General features: G+C 43.6%; 2 protein-coding genes across 6 annotated transcripts in view; one reads left to right on the forward strand and one right to left on the reverse strand.

Moving 5' to 3' along the window:
* Window positions 1-7,741: 7,741 nt before the first annotated feature.
* Window positions 7,742-16,505, reverse strand: PEG10 (paternally expressed 10). Its single transcript, XM_060019893.1, is given in 3 exon segments — window positions 7,742-8,916; window positions 8,919-10,093; window positions 16,303-16,505. Coding segments are annotated over 3 exon segments (2,355 nt in total). The 5' UTR covers window positions 16,308-16,505.
* Window positions 16,506-16,780: 275 nt separating this feature from the next.
* The window catches only part of SGCE (sarcoglycan epsilon), a 67,730-nt gene continuing 61,257 nt past the window's right edge, over window positions 16,781-23,253 (forward strand). For all 5 annotated transcript variants that reach the window (XM_060019894.1, XM_060019896.1, XM_060019895.1 and 2 more), the window contains exon 1: window positions 16,781-16,931. In XM_060019894.1, the coding sequence (XP_059875877.1) occupies window positions 16,823-16,931 (109 nt within the window). In that variant the 5' untranslated portion in view covers window positions 16,781-16,822. The remainder of the gene's footprint in view (window positions 16,932-23,253) is intronic.

Below are 23,253 nucleotides of genomic sequence, written 5' to 3' on the forward strand. Positions count from 1 at the left end.
TCCCACCTCAGAGGCACAGCCCTGATTCCTGGCTGGAGCACCGAGAGCCTGTCATCCACATGGCTCAGAATAAAAGGGAGAACAAAAGATAGAAAGAAAGAAAAAGGTAAAATAAAATAGAAGTTATTAAAATGAAAAACAATAAATAACTATTTCAAAAAATTTTTTAAGTTATTATAAAAAAGAAAGAAAGAAGAGAACAACCAAACCAGAAAACAAATCCACCAATGATAACAAGCCCTGAAATCTATACTTAAAAACAAAACAAATGGGCTTTGCTGGTGGCGCAGTGGTTGAGAGTCCACCTGCCGATGCAGGGGACACGGGTTCATGCCCCGGTCTGGGAAGATCCCAAATGCCGTGGAGCAGGTAGGCCTGTGAGCCATGGCCGCTGAGCCTGCGCTTCGCAACAGGAGAGGGCACAACAGTGAGAGGCCCGCGTACCACAAAAACAAAACAAAAAAAAAGGGCAGAGAGAACCCTAGGACAAATGGTAAAAGCAAAGCTATACATAGAAAATCACACACAGAAGCATACACATACACACTCACAAAAAGAGAAAAAGGGAAAAATATATATATGTCGTTGCTCCCAAAGTCCGCTTCCTCAATTTGGGATGATTCATTGTCTCTTCAGGTATTCCACAGATGCGGGGTGCATTAAGTTGACTGGAGATTTAATCCGCTTGCTCCTGAGGCTGCTGGGAGAGATTTCCCTTTCTCTTCTTTGTTCGCACAGCTCCCGGGGTTCAGCTTTGGATTTGGACCCGCCTCTTCGTGTAGCTCGCCTGTTCTTCGCTCAGACAGGACGGGGCTAAAGGAGCAGCTGCTTTGGCGGCTCTGTCTCACTCAGGCTGGGGGGAGGGAGGGCTACAGATGCGGGATGAGCCTGCGGCGGCCGAGGCCCGCGTGACGTTGCACCAGCCTGAGGCGCGCCGTGCGTTCTCCCGGGGAAGTTGTCCCTGGATCACGGGACCCTGGCAGTAGTGGGCTGCACAGGCTCCCGGGAGGAGCCTTGGTGGCTCCTTGGTGGCTTGGAGGAGCCTTGGTGTGCTTGCTTCTTGGTGGCAGCAGCAGCAGCCTTAGCGTCTCATTCCCGTCTCTGGGGTCCGTGTTGATAGCCGCGGCTCGCACCGGTCTCTGGAGCTCCTTTAAGCAGCGCTCTTAATCCCCTCTCCTCGTGCACCATGAAACAAAGAGGCAAGAAAAAAAATCTGTTGACTCTTCGGCAGCTCCAGACTTCTCCCGGACTCCCTCCCGGCTAGCCGTGGTGCACTAGCCCCTTCAGGCTGTGTTCACGCCGCCAACCCCAGTCCTCTCCCTGGGATCTAAGCTCTGAAGCCCGAACCTCAGTTCCCAGCCCCTGCTCATCCCGGCGGGTGAGCAGACAAGCCTCTCGGGCTGGTGAGTGCTGGTCGGCACCGGCCCTCTGTGTGGGGATCTCTCCGCTTTGCTCTCCGCACCCCTGTGGCTGCGCTCTCCTCTGCGGCTCCGAAGCTTTCCCCCTCCACCACCCAAAGTCTCCGCCTGCAAAGGGGCTTCCTAGTGTGTGGAAACCTTTCCTCCTTCACAGCTCCCTCCCACTGGTGCATGTCCCGTCCCTATCCTTTTGTCTCTGTTTATTCTTTTTTCTTTTGCCCTACCCAGGTATGTGGGGAGTTTCTTGCCTTTTGGGAGGTGTGAGGTCTTCTGTCAGCGTTCAGTAGGTGTTCTGTAGGAGTTGTTCCACATGTAGACGTATTTCTGATGTATTTGTGGGGAGGAAGGTGATCTTCACGTCTTACTCCTCCGCTATCTTGAAGCTCCTCTCCACACTTATTATTTACTATTTATCCATCTAGATTCTTCTCTACGTATATTGAAGAAAGCCAGGAGACACACACATTTATTTATTTACTTATTAATTATTTATCCATGTAGATTGTTCTCTACATATATTCAAGGAAGCCAGAACACACACACACAGCTTTATTTATTATTTATTTATTTATCCATCTAGATTCTTTATATATTTTATAAAAAGCCAGAAAATGAGTGAAGGGTGGGGGTTGGGTATTTAATTTCTCCAGGAAAATATTAGATGCTTGGGTAATATGTTAGTTATCACATATTTTATAGGTGTGTACCATATAGTTTTTCATTATGTTATGCAGTTCTTTACGAATTCAAAACCGCTGGTCTTAGTTTTGATTGCGATTATGATTCCATGAGTAATTTTGTTTACCCTCTTCTGCCATTAACTTCTTCCTTTTTGTAGTTCTTGATTTATCTGGAATCCATTAGTGTATTTTTTGAGGTATGGATCAAAAGCAGTTCTTCTCCACATATGTTTAATTGCTTTTATATGTTTTTATAATCTGTGTGTTTTCCCTTAAGTTCTGTTTAATCATGTGGTTTAGGAAGAGAGGTGGGGGTCAGAAGGGGGAGGAGTGTAGGTGTAACAAAACAGGGATGTATAGGGTACTTCAGTTTCCTTTCAAAGTGGTTTGGTTAATAGCTCTAACACCATATTGTCTACGTTATAAGTAACCCCCACCCCCCAAAGCAAGCATTTGTGTCCCACTACCAATTGTGCCAGTTCCACCCACCACCCAGCGCACCTTGGAGACCTTGTGAACTCTGGGCTGGATGTGTAACTATTCAGGCTAATGTGTTTCCAAAGTGAGAGTTTTTAGGTTGTGTGTCCATCATTACCCCAGATCATTCCATTTAGTCATCGTCTCCCATGTGTAATTCCCAATAAACGACTGTGTTTATGTCATCACCATGTCACATGAACCCAGTAACTCTTCAAAACTGGCACATCATCAAGAGTCCCTTTTTCAGGTTTTCTTTTTCTAAGGAGGGGGGAAGCTGGCAATCTGTTGGTGTTTTTCTTCCAGTTTTATTGAGATATAACTGACATACATAAGTTTAAGGTATGCAGTATAATGGTTTGACTTATATTGTGAAATGATTACCATTATACATTTAGTTCAGGTTTTATATATGCAGCCAATTATTCTACAACCCTAATGTTATTATGTTTTGAAATTAGATAGGTTGAGTGCCTCATGAACCTCATTTGTCACTTTTCCTTAGATAACTTTCATGATCACTCTGATATTGTTTTAGTGTTACTTGGCATTAAAAACATCTGTATCCTAATTTCTCTGCACGTCATACCTGACTATATTTGGTATTTTTTTATCCTCACTAAAGTTTTAATAATTTTCTATTAATAAACCTCAAATATTCCAAGTAAAATTTATATAAAAATAGTTTTATATGTCAGTAGAATCTCTATTAATTGTGTGGCTTTAATTATATGTTAAAGTTTTGCAGCTTAAAAAGTTTTTTTATTATGTCCATAGAGTCACTATTAATTGTGTGGCTTTATTTTATACATTAACGTTTGCAGCAGGAATGATTTCGTTGATTTCCTGGAGTATTCTGGGTAAATAATGGATACTGGGTTGCTTGATTGATGTATTCATTATATTACCCCCACCACTTCCCCCCCCTCTTCCCAACCCCATCCTCTAGACCCCCTACCCTCCTAACTCCTCCTTCTTCCTTCACCCTCCCTTGTCCTCTCTCTCTCCACCTCTCCTTCCTCCTTCCCCCCTCCCCCCTTCCTCACCCCTCCTTCCTTTCCTCTTTCCCCCCTTCCCGCTTCTTCCCTCCTTCCCCCTCTCCCTCTCCCCCTTTCCTGTCCTCCCCCCACCCTGTTCACTTCATGCCAGTGTATGCTGAAATGATTGAGACACAGTTTGCACTTAACCACTAAATCTTTATTGAATTTTTACTCTAACATCAATACAATATTAGTAAATAGAAATACAGAGTAAAGAGAAAACAGCAATAAAATGGGGAAGCGCAGGGAGGTGGGGCAGGGATAGGTAGGAGGTGTAGAGTTAGGGAAAAGGGGCAGAGGTGAGGAGGAGGGCTACTGACAGGGGCATAAGCAATGGTTCTTATTCATCACTTTCCTGTAACTTCCATGAATCTTTACTATCCATCATTATCAATTTCACTCCAGCAACAACTTCTCAAAGGGCATCTATCTATCCTAACTCTCTAAAGGCTTTGCTTACAATCTCAATCCCTGGAGTGAATACGCAGGGCCGAGTGGCTCTATTAAATTATTTATCCAGTCATCTTTGAACTTTCTCCCACTAGGTTTTTATCCATGTTCAATAGCCCTAAAAAGATTGATCTCCCTGCAGTTCCCTCTGAATTTATATGAAACCTTTAGGGGTAGCAATCACAGGGTAAGGGATCACAAGTAAGTACACATGTCCACTTACAGCGATATCTAATACATTATATCATGCTTTTTAACTAATCCCACCCACTTAAGATTACTTAATAGTCCCTCCCACTCTAAAATACTTATGATTATATATATATCCCCAGTTACTTATACTGATTACACAAAGATATAGAAACAATGCAATTTTCCACAGACCAATTTGATAGCATTCTACAATCTGAAACAACAAAGAACTTTCAGTCCCAACCAATGTGCATTCTTTCTTTAAGATGAAAACACAGCATGGTTCCCATCAGGCTCTTCATCTCTGCAGGTGGTCCTTTATCTCTGCCCAGGTCTTTCTAGCAGAGTGTTCTCTGTTGCCAATCTTGGAATTCTATCTGATGTTAGACATCTGTGGTGGATGATGACTGGATCAATTCAGGAGTCCAAGAGGTACCTGCAAACTTAAACAGAAATCCAGACTGCACTACGTAGATGTACCCCTCTTATTTTGTGCACCTGCAAGTTCACTGTGCTAGCTCACATGATTTATTCCAAATAATTCTCCATTTTCCAGTATCTAATACAAATACCTCATTGCTCAAACTAAATTGACCCTTCAGAAATGTATGTAAACTTCCTCCGTTTCAACAACCTAACATGGTGACCTTAGCTAGTTCTCTCCACGTCCGCCTAACAATGGGAGCTTATACCTTCTTCCTTGATTTTTTTAATTAACACTGAAAATTTGGGCCAAAAGTCAATCAATTTTGCCAATTTGTTTCAAAAGGTAGACCGTTGGCTTTTCTTAATAATTTTGATGTTTTAATTTATTTATCTCCTTTGTTTCTATATTGCTCCCTTTCCACCTTCTTTAGAGATTTAATTCTTTGCTTTCCCCTTTCTGTTGAATAAGGCATTTTGTTGGGAAATGCCAAAAAGATTGTATTCAGTTAAAATAGTTGATCAACAGCAATGAAATAAATCACATGAGCGAAAGGAAACTTAATTCTGATTCTACAGAATAAATTTGAGATTACTTATCCTTAACACCTACACTAGATGGCATATACAGCTATAGAGCATAGTACACACTGCCAAACAGGTTTTCACAAGCTTTACGAAACAGCCAAAAGCGTGTCAGGGACTTCATCCATGAGTCGTTCACCCACACCACCATGCTCTCCCTGACAGCTGTTGTTGCCACATTTCCAGACTTCTGCTTGTAGTGATGGCAAATGTCCATGTGCACATGCCGGGGCTGCAGACAATAGCCCATTTCTAGGCCCTCTGCAGCTTGAAGATCAAGTGACAACTGTAAATGTGACACAGAACAACTTAAATTCAAATGTATGGAGGATGGATTGGTATCTGAGGTAAACTGAAGTGACGCTTCAAAAAGTCCAGAAGCACAAATGCACCATTTAAAAAGTAATTACTCTAAAATACGAGTGACTGACAAGCTTTCTGCTTCCATTGGGGGAAAAAGAAAAAAAGAAAAGTTGTTTTGAATTAAATAGCCAATTAGGTATCTTCCTTGAATTTGTATATCATTTTGTGTGAGTTTTTAAAGGCCCAATAAAAAAAAAATTGAAATTATGGATGATGTTAAAACAGAAGTTTAAAGATGAACAGGATGAACTATTATACAGGTACTCCAGTTCTGAGGAGGCTCTCATTCACAGTGTTGTAAGAGTTCACAGTAAAGAAATATTTTACACTACCTTACTTATCCATTTTAATTAATTTAACAATAAGACTTGGATAGTACTTTGTAATTCAATGGAAATCACTTTTGAAAGCAGAGTCACCACTTTAAAACACTGTTAAAAGGACACTATCAACCTACAGCTAAAACTTTTAAGTATTTAAACATGCAAGGATAAGGGTGGGTGATAACATGTGAAAGATGATGTTGATGAAAAGTGAAACTTCACCATTAGACTCCTCTTCATGACAGGCAATTTGAAATATACACCATGTTGTTTTCCTACTCAAACTGTTGGAGACTGTGTGTTGAAACACATGCTCCGAGAAGCCTGCCTCTTTCTTCTCCATGCATGGCAGCAAACTAGTCTCAGCAGCCAGGCAGGAAGGATGACACAAATCCTGCAGCAGGGTTAGTGCCAGTAGTAAATAGAAAGAGAGAGGTTAGACAAACAGTTCAAGGTAGCAGCAAGGGACCAGGCTAAAGGAAGTCAGGCAGTGCCAGGTTAGCACAAAGCGTCCAGGAGACACCAGCTGATGGTACTGGATTGAAGACAACTCTTGTGTTGTCTGTTGCTTTGAGTTGCTTTCGCAGGCCTTTCATTCCTGGCAACTTATCGGCTCCAACCCCTAGAGGGTGCTAAAATCATTCCCCCTCCCTAAGCATCCTAGTGCTACAGTCTAGTGAGGGGACTGATGATGAAATGCCCAGATGCATATGGAGGCAGAGACATGGATAGATGCTCCCAAGACTTCAGGTGATGCTCTTCCAGCCAATTAACAACGCTCTTGAAAATTCTTTCTGAAGTTCCAGGTCAAGGTGGTAACATTAACTCTGAGTCTCCCCTTTAAGAGTTGGGTATGGGGATTTAGGAGTCCTTTTGATTTGCTACTCGTTAGCCCTCATACATGACTGAGAGGTGATCACATTTCACAAACATCTAACACACCTGGAGCCACCAATAGTCTCTGGTTACCAGGTTTAAGGTTTTGTGGAAGCCATTGCTGGCATGGTGATGGTAAGGTGCTGTGACAAAGCCAGAGTTATTGGGTACATGTGATTTGCACCAGGATGTGAAGGCACACTCACACATGCCAACGTCCATCTCAGCGTACTTCCTTCCGAGGCCTGAGGTGTTTCTGTTGCAGGGGTTTTGCCTGCTCCTGGGGGAACCAGTTGAGTTGCTGCTCCTTGCATCATGAAAGTGGAGTTTGAAGATGGTGAAGTTTCAAAGGGTGCAGCAAAAAGATCATGGAAGCCGTTTCACACTGCACCAATAATTGTGGCTTCCTTAATAAGGCCTCGGTCCTCCAAAGATGTAAAGAGAGTACCGAAACTGCAAGAAAAGTCATGTCCTCCTCCTCCTTGTCTCCCCCTCCATAAAGAAAACAGCATTTCCTGTGTTTGCATCAGCTTCTCAGTAACTATTATATGAGGAACCTGGCAGCCAATAATTCATATGGTGACAGAGGTTTCAGCAGGTAAAACCCAGGCTTCCAGGGTTTGCTGGGAAGTAAACTTATTACGAATTTTAATTAGATTGGCAGTTAAGGTGGAAAACAGAGATGATTCGTTGGTAAATATTTTGTCACTTCCACCAAACAGTGGAGGTCTGTGGGTGCTTTAGGATGTGCCCCAGTCCAGGGTGGCCCTCACCTTCTGTAGCCGTTTCAGAGAAAACCTGTGCCTCAGGTTGGTCTGAAGGTGCAATAGCCCAATTTAGCACGCAGTCACTGATTGAGAAGCTGAACAGGAGTTCACTTCGAGGGCAGAGATCCTGAAGGACATGATGCGTATTTACATGGTGCTGTAAGACGGCGGCGGGGGTGGGGGCGGCGGCGGCGGCGGCGGCTGTGGCGGTGGGTACTGGGGCACCGGTGGCTGGCGGTACCAGTGCGGATTCCAGGTGATCATCACGGGGACATAGAGCGATCGCCCCTGTCCATCTCGCCCCACGGGGTACCAGGCGAATCCTACCGGGTAGGTCGGGTACGTGGCATATGCAGGGTAGGTCGGATATCCTGGTATTTGAGGTACGTATTCAGTGTACGTCGCCAGGTGAGCTTGGTCTTCTAAATTTGGAATAGACAGTCGAGGATACTGATTCTGGATGGTGAAATTGTTGGGAGCTCGGCAGTCGTAAGAAACTTGCAGTTTCCACCCCCTTTTCACTTGGAGAACTTGGGCTCCGTTGGGTGCGACGGTGGGAGTAATGAGCCCATCTTTCACGTTTCGGGCCACAAAATCTCGCAGAGCTGCCATTTCGGGTTCCGACAGTGAGTACACGTGTCCGCTGGGAATACTGTGTGCTCCAGGGATCATTTCTATGTTAGGGTCAACCAGACGGTTGTCTGGGTAGACGTTTTCATCTACTGGAGTGTACACATTCTGAACGTAGTAATACCTCACGGGTTGGTAAACTCTGTATCCTTCCACCGGGTAATACAATGACGGTTGTGCTGGTGGTGGGAGCGCGGGTGGTATCGGAGAGTACATCCGGCAATGGTATCGGCAATATTCGGAATCGAAGACGATCGATCGGGTGCTCCACGTGATGTTGGGATCGTGTGTGCTCAGCCAGCGCACCCCTAGGACGATGGGGAAGAACGGAGACTGAGTCACATCGAATGACAGCACCTCACGGTGATCTCCCAAGTCGACGATCAGGTCGTGCGTTTCATGGACAACTGGGCCCGATGCTATGGGACGTCCATCAATCGCTTCTACAAGTATTGGCCAGTCCTTGACTCTCAGAGGAATGCCATTCTGGGCAACGTATTCGTGGTCAATGAAGTTGCCGGAAGCACCAGAATCAATCATGGCTCGGACAAACAGGGTGTGTCTGCCCGGAAGATGAATCTGGAGCATCACTTGCAAGTGTGGCGATGAAGCAGCATCATCTTGTGGGGACCTTATTAATTCCGGCCCGGTCGCTGAAGGTCCCTCTACAGCGGGGCCGGGGAGTTTCCCGCCGGCGAAGCCTTCGAGGCCTTGGCAGGACAGTTGTCGGCGTAGTGACCTCCATTCCCACAGTAGAGGCACAGGTTCAGCTTTCGGCGTCTTTCTTTTTCTTCCTGGGTCAGGCGCATGCGGGCACCTCCCACGGGCTCGGTCGGATCTACCTGGTGGTGGCTGTTGATGTGAGGCATCACCAGCGCACGGGGCGGGGAGCGCGGCTTGCGGGCGGCGGCTGCCCGGGCCAGCCTTCTCTCGATGTGGATGCACTGGCCGATCAGTGCGGACAGCGACTTGGCGACTTCGAGGCGCGACAGCTCCGCCTGAATGTGGTCGCTGAGGCCCTCGTGGTACTGGTCAATCAAGGCAGGCTCGTTCCAATCCAGGTCCTGGGCGATCATCTGGAAAGTGTTGGAATAGTCGATGACTGACCCCATGCCTTGGCGCAGACGTCTGATCTTGCGTTTGGCAGCCTCGCGCCGCTGAGGGTCTTCAAACACATGCTTCATTTCGGTCATGAAGGCTGGGTAGTTGTGCATCAGGTAGTGGGATCGCTCTAGCTTGGCGGAGGCCCAGCGGGCAGCACGGCCGGTCATCATGCTTGTCACGAAGCAGACACGCACGCGATCAATGGAGAAATCTCTGGTGCTCTTTTCCATGAAGAGCTGGCACTGGGCCATGAAAGGCACCAGCATGTCTGGGTTGCCGTCAAACTTCTCGGGAAGGTCTTCTGGGCTCTCTTCCTCGATCGGAGTGGCTGGGGCAGCAGCGGCTGCAGCTCCGCAGAGCTCAATGTCATCTTCCTCCTCCTCAGGGGCGGGCTCCACCTGCTCGCGGAGGGAGGTGTTCTCCTCTGTGAGTTTCTGTACCTGGTTCTGCAGGTTGTTGTTCTCCTCGGACTGCTTCATGACCTTCTCTCTGAGGTTGTTGATCTCTTCAGAGAGATCCTCCCGCCTTCGTTCGGCCAGGTTGGGGTTGTACTGGCCCCTTTGGCCGCTGCAGGGGGAGCTGGAGGGGGAGGCAGGATCGTTGGGGGGAGGCGGAGGAGGAGGAGGTGGGCAGTCGGGCCCCAGGGTGAGAGGTGGGGTGGGAGGAGACCTCCCAAGTGCAGCTTCACTCCGGTGGGGAGAGAGGCCTGGATCCTGGCCTCCTCTTCCACCCTTTCGCCTTTTGGTTTTCAGAAGCTTTTTGTTTCTGTAAGTGAAGATAAAAGCATACATTCAACATATGCATTTAAAGCACCACAATACAAAGAAGATTTTATCATTTACAGTATCTACTAAAGTACTCTAAACACATGAGTATTTAAAGCATCTCTTTGTTCTGCTTGCTCACATCAATAGTTCATAAACAGACAAAAGCCCTGCAAAAAAGCTATTAATCAGTAGGACAGTAGATAATGAAAAGCATCCTACTTTTTGATGTCCAAATGACTTTTTCCTCCTCAACAATCACCTGTTCATCATGATTCAACAATACACAACTGTATCAACAGCACTATGACCTTTACTGACTAATAAAGAATGAGGAGACACTCCAAACAAGAAGTTTTATAAGGAGAGAGCAGAGCAAGAAACTTTCAAGCAAAGATTGATAGTGGAAAAGTTACACAAAGTAAAGTCAAAATTATAACTTTATTATTAGAGAAGTTACCCGAAAAGTTGCTACTATTCCAGCCAATAGAAAACCAAGAAAAAGAAAGGGGAGGGGTGAGTTAAAAATCACAGTGCCTGTATTCATCAACCTGGGGGGAGAGGGGCACTCCGGCCCACTGTCTCGACCCTGATCCACCTCTACAGAGAAGGCAACTAGTCATCGAAACAAACAACAACTGCCACCAGACCAGTTTGGATTGTCTGAATTACTTTTCGGGCCATAATTTGATTTCCCAAAGAGAATTCCCTTTGGGACAGAAATGGCAATGAGTAGCAACCTGTGTATATCAGTTTCCCTCCTTATTATGCAGTCAATCAACAAATATTAATTGACGTCTCCTAGGAGTAGCTGGGCTATAAAATGGGACATTCAAAGAAGCCCAATAATAGTATACCTCAAACTTATAATAAGGATTTAATTAAATAATGCAGGTAAAGCACATAGTGAGTATTCAATAACTGTTAGCTGATATTAATGAAGTTATTAATAAAGAACAGAAACTTTAAATTTCTGTGTAATGAGGCTGCAATTAAAACAGGGAGGGGCTGCAACTATGGCAACCTGGGGATGCACATCCCACTAAAGATACTAATTTTTTTTTTTTTAAAATACTGTGTTGGTCAGACAAATCCAGGGCCTCATTAGGCTTGCAGGTCAGCAGTGTGCAATCCCAGGTTTTTAAACAAGGTTTGTGAATACAGCCCCACCTAAAAGTTTGTAACTGAGAGTGGGATGGGTCACTCCTAGCGGGGTGAGTGACTGTGTGTGTGTGGGGGGGGAGGGGACAGGGGGGTTAAATGTCCTAATTATGGGTAGGGTGACGAGAAATCATACATATAATAAATCAGCACACAGGGCCTGTGTACTTCCTGGAAATAGGGTTAAATTCATTTTGAGTAATTATTTTAACACTTTGATGATTTTTTTAACAGGCCTCAAATTCTCATATTTGGAAAACTCTAGGAAAGTGCTCAAAAGTTTAAAAATATAATATGTAAAGCAGGCAGACTGCCTATTCACTACGTTTTAACTTGGCAGTCCTGGTCACCTGTTCCTCTCTGACCCATCAAGGTAAAAATTGGACACCAAATTAATTATGTAAAATAAAGCCACAAAGATAAACGTGTTATTCAGAGAAGTTAGGTGAAAAATAGCTAATATTTCAACCAATAGTGTACAAGGGAAAAAAAAAAGGTGATGGTAATCAAACATGATGCCTGGCTGTAGAGAAATACCCCTTCCTCCTTCCTTCCTAAGACCCCTCCTCATTCTTTAGGCCCCTCCCCTGCCCCAGCCCTGCCATCCACAGCCATTTTCCCTATGCCCTGGACTGTGGGTATGGCCTCTTCAAGGAGTGGCTATACAGCAAGTAGAGTCCTTAAGGGACAGAATTACTGTGCCATTTTAATAGTTTTAAATGCTACTTAATTACTTTAGTAGCTTAGGCTATGGAAACAGCTAATAGTTGACATGCAAGATAAAATCTTCAAGTTTAGAAAAAAAAATCAGAAGATGTAATTAACACATCATAGCCTGTGACATTGTTTCATTTCCAGCTGCTTAAAGACAATTATATTGGTGACATTCAGAAAATGAGGTCACAAAATAATGCAATTTTTATTAATTAAACTTAAGAGATTTAATGTCCCATTAAAAAGCAACTAATAAGCGCAGGTCAGGTGACTCAGGTGTCACTTCTGTCATCAAGACACTAATACTTAAAAACTTAGAGACAAGACTTCTGAAAAGGCATTCACAGCATGGCCTGGAGCATCGCGACCCAGGTCAGGAAGGTTAACAACCTATATGTCAATCACAGTCACTGGGGTGGGCTTTAATGAGGCCCAGGTCTGATGGTTTTCACATCTGCAAAACACGATAGGAGAGAAATAACAACACATTAGGAAATCAGCAAACAATCACTGTATTGTTTTTGGAAACAAGATTAATAAGTTTAAAATTCAAATGCTTTTGGTGACAGGAAGGTAATATAAAGGTGAGAAGAGACTGGAGATAGGAAAACAGGAAGGGGCTGCAACTATTTAACTTGGGGATGCATACCCCACCCCCCCATCTTTTAATTCTTGTAAAATTTTTAAATACAGTGCTGGTCAAACAAATTCAGGGCCTTTTTTTACCTTCGAGATCACCGGTCTGAGGCCCTTAACTTTTACCAATATCAGGCCTAAGGCCTACACTCCTGAGGTTTGTAATTTTGGGGTGGGACTCTAAGTCCTAAAAGAGTTAACTGCCTAGAACAGAGTCGTTTAACCATTAAAAGTGATAGGGCAGTGGGCAGGCAAGTCAACAGTATAAGTAAAGTTTACAAATGTTTAAACAGCAATTGGAGCACCAGTTAACATGGGAACAGGAGAACGGTAACTTGACTTGAATATAGGACTATGGCTCCTTAAACACCCCCTTAGTAGGGGCTGGACTGGGAAGGTGGGTCAAGGGGCCCTGTGCCTAAAACCTAGAAGGACACACAGCATAAAGCTAAGCTCCCTGGGACAGATGCCACCATAAAGGTGACATGAAAAAGAGTTCAGTATTACTCTATTTAAGAAGTAAAGACATTTGCTTCATCTTTGACTCTTCACAATGACTTTTGAAACTTTCTATCCACCGCACCCCCCCTACAAACACACCAAGGTGCAAAAGTAGCCAAAACCCGCCATACATTAAACATCGCACTAGTAAATGACACTTCATTAAACAGTGCTTAATTGTTTTATTTGCAAACGTCCACATTTCTTTTTGAGAGCTATGAGTACTATTTGCGAAATGCAAATTCTAATAATATGCACATTTTTCAAACCATTGTTTTGAACCTCTTTAAAATGCAGACACAAATTCCGAAGAGAAGAGGGGTCAGGGTGGCAAGGTGGGTAAAAGGGGCCTGGGGACTTACTGAAAGGTGTAATTATGATTAGCACACGTTATTCATAGATTGTATACTTGTTGGGGGCTTGGGGGGAGGGGTGATTGGTGGGGTGTGACAGGTTTTTGGGAGCCAGTGCTTCCAAATGCCCCTGTAACACTCCTGGCTCATGGTTTCTAATATATGGAACCAGGTTTTAAAATTTCTTCATTTAGTTAGAAACATAAATAGCGGATTGGCAGTTAGCTATAAATTTGTTTTATATAGATATTTTTAAATGCCAGCTAAAACCTTCAATCTGTATTTTCTCATGTAACCACTTTGTTACGTTACACAAATTTTAAATGACAATTATGTACCATTAAATAATCCACTTGCCCCAAATTTAAATAATTAGCTTTTGCTTTTTAGTTTATAAAAAAGCTAATTATTTTGAGTGTTTTGAATTTAGTTGCTTTGAATTATAATTACCGCTTACATTATTGGAGCTTAAAAATGCTTTTTTTTTTTTTTTTTTTTTAAAGATCCTGTTGAATGAGAGAGAGATAAGGCAAGCAATGTCTTGGACAACCCAGGACAGCAAAACACCATAGGAAATAGCCAGGAGCAAAAAACCAGAACACAACGGCAGACACCAAGGAAGACACTGAATAAACCAGTTTACTCTGGTCATTTAACACTTATTTGTGCCTACAATGTGTCAGGCACAATTATGTAGGCAAGTTAGCCAGGGCTAATCCCCTAAAATTCCAAGAAAAAAATCCAGATAAACACCTCATCCTTGCTCAGAGGCCAAGCCAGTAGCACCAACAAAGTCACTTAAAACTCCTGTGAAACAAAGTTCAAGTTGTTCTTTATTTTGTAGCCACCAAAGCATCTGATTCCAGTAGGTCCCACCACAAAGGTCCACTAGTGTGTCAAAAGAACTTGAGTTTTTTAGTTTTAAAAAATTAAATTTTTTAAGGTTTAAAAAATCTTAAAATTTAATGATGTTAAAAGCATTTAAAATATTTTTTCATTTGCAGTAAAAACGTTTAGCTAGATTGCCTTTAGAGGCGCCAGCCACGTCAGCTTGGAAGCACCCTTCATAAGCCACTATCAGGAGTTTAAATTGTGGGATTATGTTGTTTAACATATGCAAAGTGCTTATTAATGCCATGTATAATTATTATTGTTGTTAATTGTCCTTATTTATTTTTCTTATATTTATTAGACACTGGTGGTTTTATAAAAAGCAAAACCGGCGCAGAAGAGAAACCGCAGCAGCGAAACCGCAGGAGAGCTGGGCTGTGCAGCCAGGCGCAGGCAGCGAAGACGCAGGCGCAAAGGAGGGGTACCTGATGGGAGGGGTACCTGATGGGAGGGGTGGGGGCCCACACTGCGCAGGCGCAGGTGGGCCCTGGGGAGGTGGGGCCATAGGCCAGCCCAGAAGAGGCTGGTTCAGGGCGGGGCCAAGTTTTGAGAGGTGCGGTCTGGAGGAGCCACTCCAGAGAAGGGGGGCTCAGAGGGAGGAGGGGTCTAGAGGAACCGCCTCAGAGGAGGCGGGCTCGGGGAGGCGCGGGGTCTGGGGAGGCAGGGTCTAGAAGGCGCGCTCTGGGAAGGCGCGCCGCAGAGGAGGCGCGCTCTGAGTAGGTGCTGGGAGGTGCTAAGCCTGTTCCTAGGAGATACTGCAGAGAAGGCGCGCTAGGATGGGCGGGGCAGGTCTGAGACTGGCTGCATGCCTCTCCCAGGATTCCCCCCTCCCCAAGCACCTCCCACCAGCCTCCAACAGGCAGATTCATTTCATGCAACAAGAGCAATCACCCCCAGATCCAATCCCCCCACCACCACCCCGCGCCTTCCAAGACTAAGCAAACCAGTTTCCACAAACTGTTGCTGGACGCCAATTCGCGCCACCACTACAACTATACCGCCACTTCAATCAAGCGCAACTAGGCAAGGCAGCCCGCTCTGCCACCACCAAAAGATTTTTTACGCTCAAGTCAGCGCCCTTCCACTCCACTGCCATAGCAGGAGTGGTGTGGGCAGAATGTTAAACACTAATTTTTGCCCAGGGCTCCATTTTGTCTAACAGCACCATCATGCAGAGAACCGTCCTGTAGAAAAACATAGTGGGAGCCATTCCAAAAGGTGTGTAAGAGACAAAGGGTGGGGTTCCTCCAAGAAGAGTAATCTTACTCTTCAGTTCATGTGCACTTCAGCTGGTTTCTTTGTAGCGCAAAACAGTGCAGCTTGTGTACCTCTGCAGCTGTTATTACTTTGTAGCGCATTTTAGGTGTAAATTGTTCCGCAGCTCATGTACCTCTGCGGTTCCTGTGTCTTGGAGCGCAATGAAGCGCTGTTGTCGTGCTAATCGTTATCATTTTTGTAGAGCTGATCTTCTACAGCTCAGATTTTGTAGCGCATTTAGAGCGCAAATCAGTCATCAGTCTGCGGCTCGCATATCGTTGCAGTTCATACTGGTTCTAGCGCAAAGAAGCATCCATCAAGTCTGTAGCGCATTGAAGCGCCCATCCGTCCGTAGCGCATTTGAAGCGCTCATCAGTTTGTAGCGCATTTGAAGCGCCAATTAGTTTGTAGTGCATATCACTTTGCAGCGCATTTGCAAATTGGTCTGTAGCTCATGTCCGTCTACAGCTCATGTTTGTCCGCAGCTCATATGTGTCTACAGTCCGTATCTGGACTTAGGTTCTGGAAATCAAAGCCCTGAAGGCTAGGTTTCTCCATGCAGTTTTGGGGCACAGCCAGTGAAGGCGTGACAAGGTGTGCGTGGAGACATTCCAGGCGCTACTCCATCTCCCGCAGCTTCCGATAAGAAGGGGGGAATGAATGTGATCTTAAAAAAAAAAAAAAGAAACATCCTCACCGCATACTCACCACGCGAGGACTCCTCTGCGAAGACACTAAGGACGGGGTCCCACACCTGTGCCAGGCGTGGGCTCCGCTGGGTGCTCGGCAGCCCGGAGTGGCTCCGGACGCGAGCCCGCTCAGCGGACCTTTCGCGAGGCTCGGTGGTCCCTCTTCGCTGGTCTCCTCAGGTCGTAGTCAGGTTTCTTCGACACACACCAACCGAAGTTGAAGCGCGTGTACCGAGAGCGCCGACTGGGAGCCTTATATAGGCTGAACCGAGGAGGGGGGCGCCAAATCCCAGCGTGCTCCGCGGGTTAGGGGGGCGGAGGGGGGAGCGGGGGCGGAGGGGATGGGGGATGGGGGGTGGGGGAGATGGGGGTGGGGGCGATGGCCACGCTACACTGGCCCGCCGCTAGAGGGAGCACGGGATTAAGGAGGGGGTGCAGGATGCTGATGCTGAACTGGCCAAGCTGGGAGGAAAGAAGAAAGGGAGGGGAGTGGAGAATCGAGGACGGCCCGGCCTAGGCAGGCCAAGAATGCAATTGCCCTGGTGGTGGGAGCTGGGAGACCCTTGTGCTTGGATGGGACAGTGTCGGGGGACACGCAGGATGAGCCCCGCAACCACTGGCACCTTCTTGCTGACAGGTTAGTGGCCCGCGCGCGACGGGAGGTCCTGGGGCCAACAGGCCGCCGCTTCCCCATCCCCCGCCCGGGTTTTGGGTACCCGGGTGCATTTTCTGGGCATCAGCCCCTCTTGCTGCGGAATCCCCAGTGCACCCCTCCTCCAGGACGCCCCGCACCCCACTTCCCGGGCCCTGTACGTCCCCTACCAGGCTTGACCCCTGGCCTTTTTTCTCCGCGCCCCCTGCGGGCCCCTCCCTGCCCGGAGGCGCCGAAATTCCATCTCCAATTTCCATTCCCATTGCTCCCCCACCCCACCCCCAGCAGTCCTGGTGGTGAAACTCTCCCGATCCCTGCCTGAAAGAGCTGGGGGTCGTTGACCATTTCGGGGGGGGGGGGGTTGTGGCTTACCCCGCGAATGGGGCTCTGCGGCCCAGAGGCGCGCCGTAGGAAATGGGTGTCAAGCTGCGCCCCCCTCTACACAAACGCATCTTTTTTTTCCTTTTCTTGAATCCGATCTGGAGAGAACACAAAAATGTGCATTTGAAACGCCTAATTCTCCCCTCTTTCTAAGAGAATTTCTCGGCGACGGAAATCTCGTTTTTCTTAGGTTTTGCGGAGCAGGGAAAAGGAATCATGAAACGCTAGGAGCCAAACAGGGTGTTGAGGTCAGGTTAACCTCGGCTGGGGGCCAGAGATGCTGCAAACAGAACGGTTTGCCCCACCAAGTGCACTATTTCGAGAAAGCAAAAACAATTAGAAACAGCTGTGGATGCCTCCAGTGTAGTTGGCGGGCTTCGGAGGCTCCCAGCTACGGCCTTGTGGTGGTGATTACGAGGTTTACGCAGAGACCTAGATCTCTCTGCAACATTACATTTTTCTAAATCTTGTAGGGTGAATGAATACATTTAGTCACGGTTACCGCACGTTTAATCCTTTGAAGCGTGTTGCCGAGATTCGGCCGCAAATATTTGTGTATATTTATACATATAAACATATATATTTTACGTTAGAGAAAATTGCAGTGAGTTACAAGACTTTAAAATACTGATGAGGAAGGATGCTGGAAAAAAAGCCTAACGTGGGTTTCCATTTAAGTGCCTCAGAGTGTTACGCACTGAGGAAAGGGACAATCTGTTGATAATCTTAGTAAAAGAAGTTTAAAATGAAAAACCAGTTGCCTACAACTGAGTGAGGTTCCTGAAACACAGATGAGACACATTTGTATATAAAGGCTAAAACTGAGCATATTTCAGTAACATTGCTACAGATTATTTTATACATAGAGGATAGATAAGAATTTGACCCATTGTGGGAGGATAGATAAGAATTTGACCCATTGTAGATGATACGATGACAGAGATCTCACTTAAAGTGAGCCTTTCTAGGAGTAAACAGAACTGTAGCACATTTATTGAGATTCTACTTTTTAATCAGAAATAAAATGTTGACTGTCAGATATGTGAATGAATGAAGTGCAGATTTCCAACACTGAAAGATATTTTTCTAGGAAGTTGGGTGAACATAATTATACTGTTAGAAGTGCCTAGTGCCTTTTAATGTTTAGGATGTTCACTCTTTTCTGCAATGTAGAATTTCAGGATTTCTTATGTATGCTAGAGTACTGTTCTGGTGACCTCCGGACTGTCAAATTCTTAGCATTTTTAATCCAGGAGAGTTACTTCATCTACTTGTTTGTTAACTGATAGACATTCTTTTTTCTAAAAAATGAAATTAAAAAATAGTATAGGTGATAGAGAAAATTCAGGTTTAAAAGTCTATCCCAAGACTTTTAAAGTTTGAACAAGTTTGAACCTATTTGAATTTTTATTTCAAAATGTTAGCCAGGATTTTTTTTGGTGGGGGGTGTGTTTGTGGGAAAAAAACAGCTTTAGTATTATCCTTATCATAATAAAAGTAATTCCTATTCATTGTACAAAATTTAGGGAAGAAAAACTCCAGAAACTGGGGAAAAAAAAATCAAGAAGAAAATCAAGATCACCTGTAATCTCTTCATCCTGCGATAACCCCAGTAAACATTATGGGCTCTACTTTATCTATGCATATACATGTGCGTAAATAATATACATTTTTCACAGAGTTGCACATGTATAATTTCTAAAAATTGAAAATGGGATCAAATTAATTTCCTCCATTTTTTCTCTTCAAGGAGGCTTAACTATCTAATAACATTAAATTTGCAGAGTTTTTTTTAAAAGGAAATAGTATTAATTACTTTTTCTAATTAAAATTTTAAATGAACATTGGTACAGAAATATTTAAAACCAAAGAATAGAGAGTTTCCTCTGATCTCACTATTCTAACATACACATAGTAATCATTTGTTATATTTCCTTGTGTTTTTTATGCTTCTACATATGAAATAATTTTTGCTCAGAAATAGATTTTTCTAAGGAAAAAACATCAGTAGATAAGTAGTTTTGATAAAACTTTTTAATCTAAAGCAGCAAAACAATGTTAAACATAAAAGCAAAAATACAATGTTAATAGATAAATACTTGAGATAACATGTTACCTAAAACAACAAAACTACACCCCGCAACTTAATAGACAGGAATTTAAAACACTTTCTTGACATTTGATATCATGAGTGAATTTTGGAGTTTCTCAGATATTTGTTCCCAATGTTGTTGGTTTCTTACCCGTTTTGCACAAGATTACACGCAAAGCAAAAAGAGGTGCTAATGTGCATTATATACTTTATCAAATAATAACTGGGCATTGCATCTGAACATTTTAATCCATTTTTATGAGAATTTCCTGTGGATCTATGAAGCTGTTGATTTACCACCTGTATTTTAACTTCTAGTGTAGTGGGAAAATTGTATTTAAAAACAAAGTGGGATTTTCACTTGTCAAATAATAGCTAGAGTTTCTAATTGGACGTTTTATTTATTTAAGACAATTTGCCATGTATCTGTGAAGCTGTTGATTTGCCTTATATGTTCAGCTTAATTTCTTGGGTGGTGGGAAAATTGTATTCCAAAACAATAAGGTTGAATTTTCACTTGTCAAATAATAACTGGACTTTCTAGTCGGACATTTTATCTATTTTAGATGACAGTTTGCTGTGGCTCTATGAATCTGCTGATTTACCACATGCATTTGACTTACCTTTTAGTATATTAGGAAAAATTCATTTCTAAGCAAAGTAAAATTTTCAGCTGTCAAATATTAACTGGACTTAGTACTTGATCATTTTATCCATTTATTATAAGAGTTTGCCATAAATCCAAAAACTGTTGCTTTACCTCATATATTTAGTTTAAATTCTAGTATGGTGGGCAAATTGTTTTTCTAAGCAAAGCGGAATTTTCACTTGTCTCTCAGACATTGAAAATTAGCAAGGGACAGTGAGAAAATCGATGAGAAAGAAAAGTAACACGTATCCAGTTTCTAGCACTGGTTTTCACTGATAAAAACCATGCTCCAAACAAAGTGTTGAAGCATTGAAGAAACCCTGACATGTTAAAAAATTCTCAATCTGATATACAGATTGGTTGGTATTGTAATAAGTGCAATATTTATGGATCACATTTTCTCCAAAATAACCAGCTACTCTGTTTCTTTTTCTTTTTTACTAACCCTCCACGCTTACTCTATCTGATCCCTTTTCTTAAAACTTACCGTTAAGTCAGTTCTAAACACCGAAGTGTAAATTCTATTGTTGGTCTTATTTCCTACTCTTAGTGTAAAAAAGGACTGTAAGTGAATAGATGACATGGGTTTATGTGTCCGTTAGAGATTCTTGGTCTGGAGCTCTGTTTAAGTCCAGAGCTTCACAGAAGTATTAACATTGTGATTTTTTTCTTTCTATCCTTTCCAATCCCTCCATCAGAGACAGAGAGACAGGCATGATAGAAAGACAGATACACATGGGTAGGCAGATAGACAGACGGACAAACATGGACAGATAGACAGACACTTGGGCACACACACACATGCATGACATCCAGGCTTTTTCTAAACTTTAGGATCCAGTTCTCCAGTTTGCTATCTCCCTGATTTCTAAAAATATTAAGCCAAAAGCATCAGTGCATAATTCAGAAAAGGAAGCTGGTGTTTCTAAAGATCAACAAGTATTTTTCAGGTTGGTAGAATCAGATAGAGTCTCAATGCTCTTAAAGTTGTTCCACATGAACTGCTTCCGAACTGCTTCCAAGCAAAATTCTGTCTAAGCAAAATTCAGTTTTTTTAAACAATGTAACTATAGTAAAGACAGTATTGAATAAAAAACAATCTCCACCATCTGACACTAGAAGAAACATTTCCACTGATGTTCCTTCCCTTCTAGTCTTTGTTCCATGTGCATATATATTTTTACATGACTATAATTTTAATATGTGTAGATTTTTTACACTTTGCTTTGAAAGATAAGTGAATCTTGCTTTCAGCTAAGCATTTGTCAAGGCTTTAGGATGCTCTTGTGTGTGAGATGCTGTGTTAGACTAGCAGGATTGCTTTGTGAGCATGAGGCAGGCTGAGCCAGTACCCACCAGGTGTGGGGTTTACTGGGTTTGGGTCTGGGAGTGGTCCCTCGTGAAGGATCACAAGTCTTTGCCCTAGGTCTTCTCTTTTTCAGCATTTTTATGGATAACTGTGATGAAGATCTAAGAGGCTTGCTTTAAAATCCATGGTTGACTTGAAAAAAGGTTAACTGTTACAAATAGATAACAGAATTTAGAGTTAACAAGGTTTAAGTAGGCTGTAGTGCTATTCAAAAATATATTTTATAGCAGTAAATGCATCATAATTCATTGGTGTGTAAGGAAGGAGGTGACTTTACATGGTGGCAGTTTTTGAGGAAAAGGACAGTTAGTATGAACTGGTGGCATAACATGGCTACAAAAATATCAAATTTAGATTCCGATAATAGTGTAGTGTCCATATGTCACAAAAATTAACAGTACCCTGCTCTAATTAACCACATCTGTAGTATTGTGTCCATTTCTGGCTGTCACGTTTAAAGAGAGACATTGACAAAGTAGACAACTTCCAGAACAGTCTGTGGGGATGGTGAGGGGTCTGGCAATCCTGTCATAGGAGGTATCCTCCAAGGGTCTGGAAATGTTTCGCTTGAAGACTAAAAGTAGACGTAAACTCTCTTCTGTCTGCTTCAGAAAGCACATCTAGCTGCAGTGGGTGAAAGGTAGAGATGGATTTCAACTTGAGACCTTTCTAACAGTGCAGCTCAGGAAGGGAATCAACTTAACACCTTTACTTGGTCTCTTATTTTAAAGTATCAGAAATATTTACCTTTCTTGTAATGAATATTTAATTTGAAGGCCGTAATAACATTTTAGTGTAGGATAGCAAAGATACTTGTGATGGAAACATTTTATTTTTTCTGATCAACTATCTAAAAAGAATAGTCCTATGTGTTGCAGGTTGATTTCTTACAACTTGAAAATAGCTGCAACAGGACATTTTAACACATTCTTTCCTCCCTTCTCATTTCATTTCAAACATGAAAATCTGTAGAAGTAAAGCTGTTTCCCCCCCTGCAAATTATCCTGGCTTTAACTTGCTTCCTAGAGTTGTTCCTTTCCTAGTGTTTCTTGCTTGCTGAGAACGGGCTTCTCAGGCAGAGTGGCTGCAGATGCCTTGGGGGGCGCCCTGGGTTAAGGGGGAGTGGACCGCTGCTGGGCAGCTGAGACCTCAGCTGCTGGAGCCTCTTACTCAGAGGAAATGTGGAGCCATTCTCCCTTCTGCAGTCCCCGCCCCCCCCCCCCCTTATATGTCCTTGCAATACTTAACAGTTACAATTTTTAGCTTTTCAATAGAAAATAAAACCTTTCAATCAAAAGTAGCTGCTGCCCCTGTGCTCTTTTAACTTCTCTTCCTTTCAAGTTAGCCTCGTTTCTGACTGCCAGTCTTAGTGTTTCAAACACGTCTCGGGACAGATTTTTCTTTCCTCTTCATCTGCCTATTGATTGTTTATTTTGATTATCATCTCTAACTTTGAAAATGTGATTGCTCAAAATTAACTTGTGGAGTATGCACACAGGACCCCACTTCTAAGAACTGATAACCTGTAACACATCTGACTCCATAGCAACGATTTTTATGCCCCTGACCCTTGGAAACTAAGACTCCGATGAGAAATGTGAAGAAAGAAGAGAACATTCTTCAGTCATCTTTTTAAACCAACTTTTTCCTGCCTCTTTTACTCCTGCCTATTCTCCCCACACCCAGAACTTTCTCCTCCGCTCAAATTGTTAGGTCAGATATATGGGCAAGCTAACCTTGACTATGTGAAGTGTATTTTTAATGTTGAACAAGTTTCTCCTCTTCTTATTTTCTCTATCTTTTATAAAAGTGTCGT

Source organism: Delphinus delphis, chromosome 9 (genome assembly GCF_949987515.2).
Source record: "Delphinus delphis chromosome 9, mDelDel1.2, whole genome shotgun sequence".
Lineage (NCBI taxonomy): Eukaryota > Metazoa > Chordata > Mammalia > Artiodactyla > Delphinidae > Delphinus > Delphinus delphis.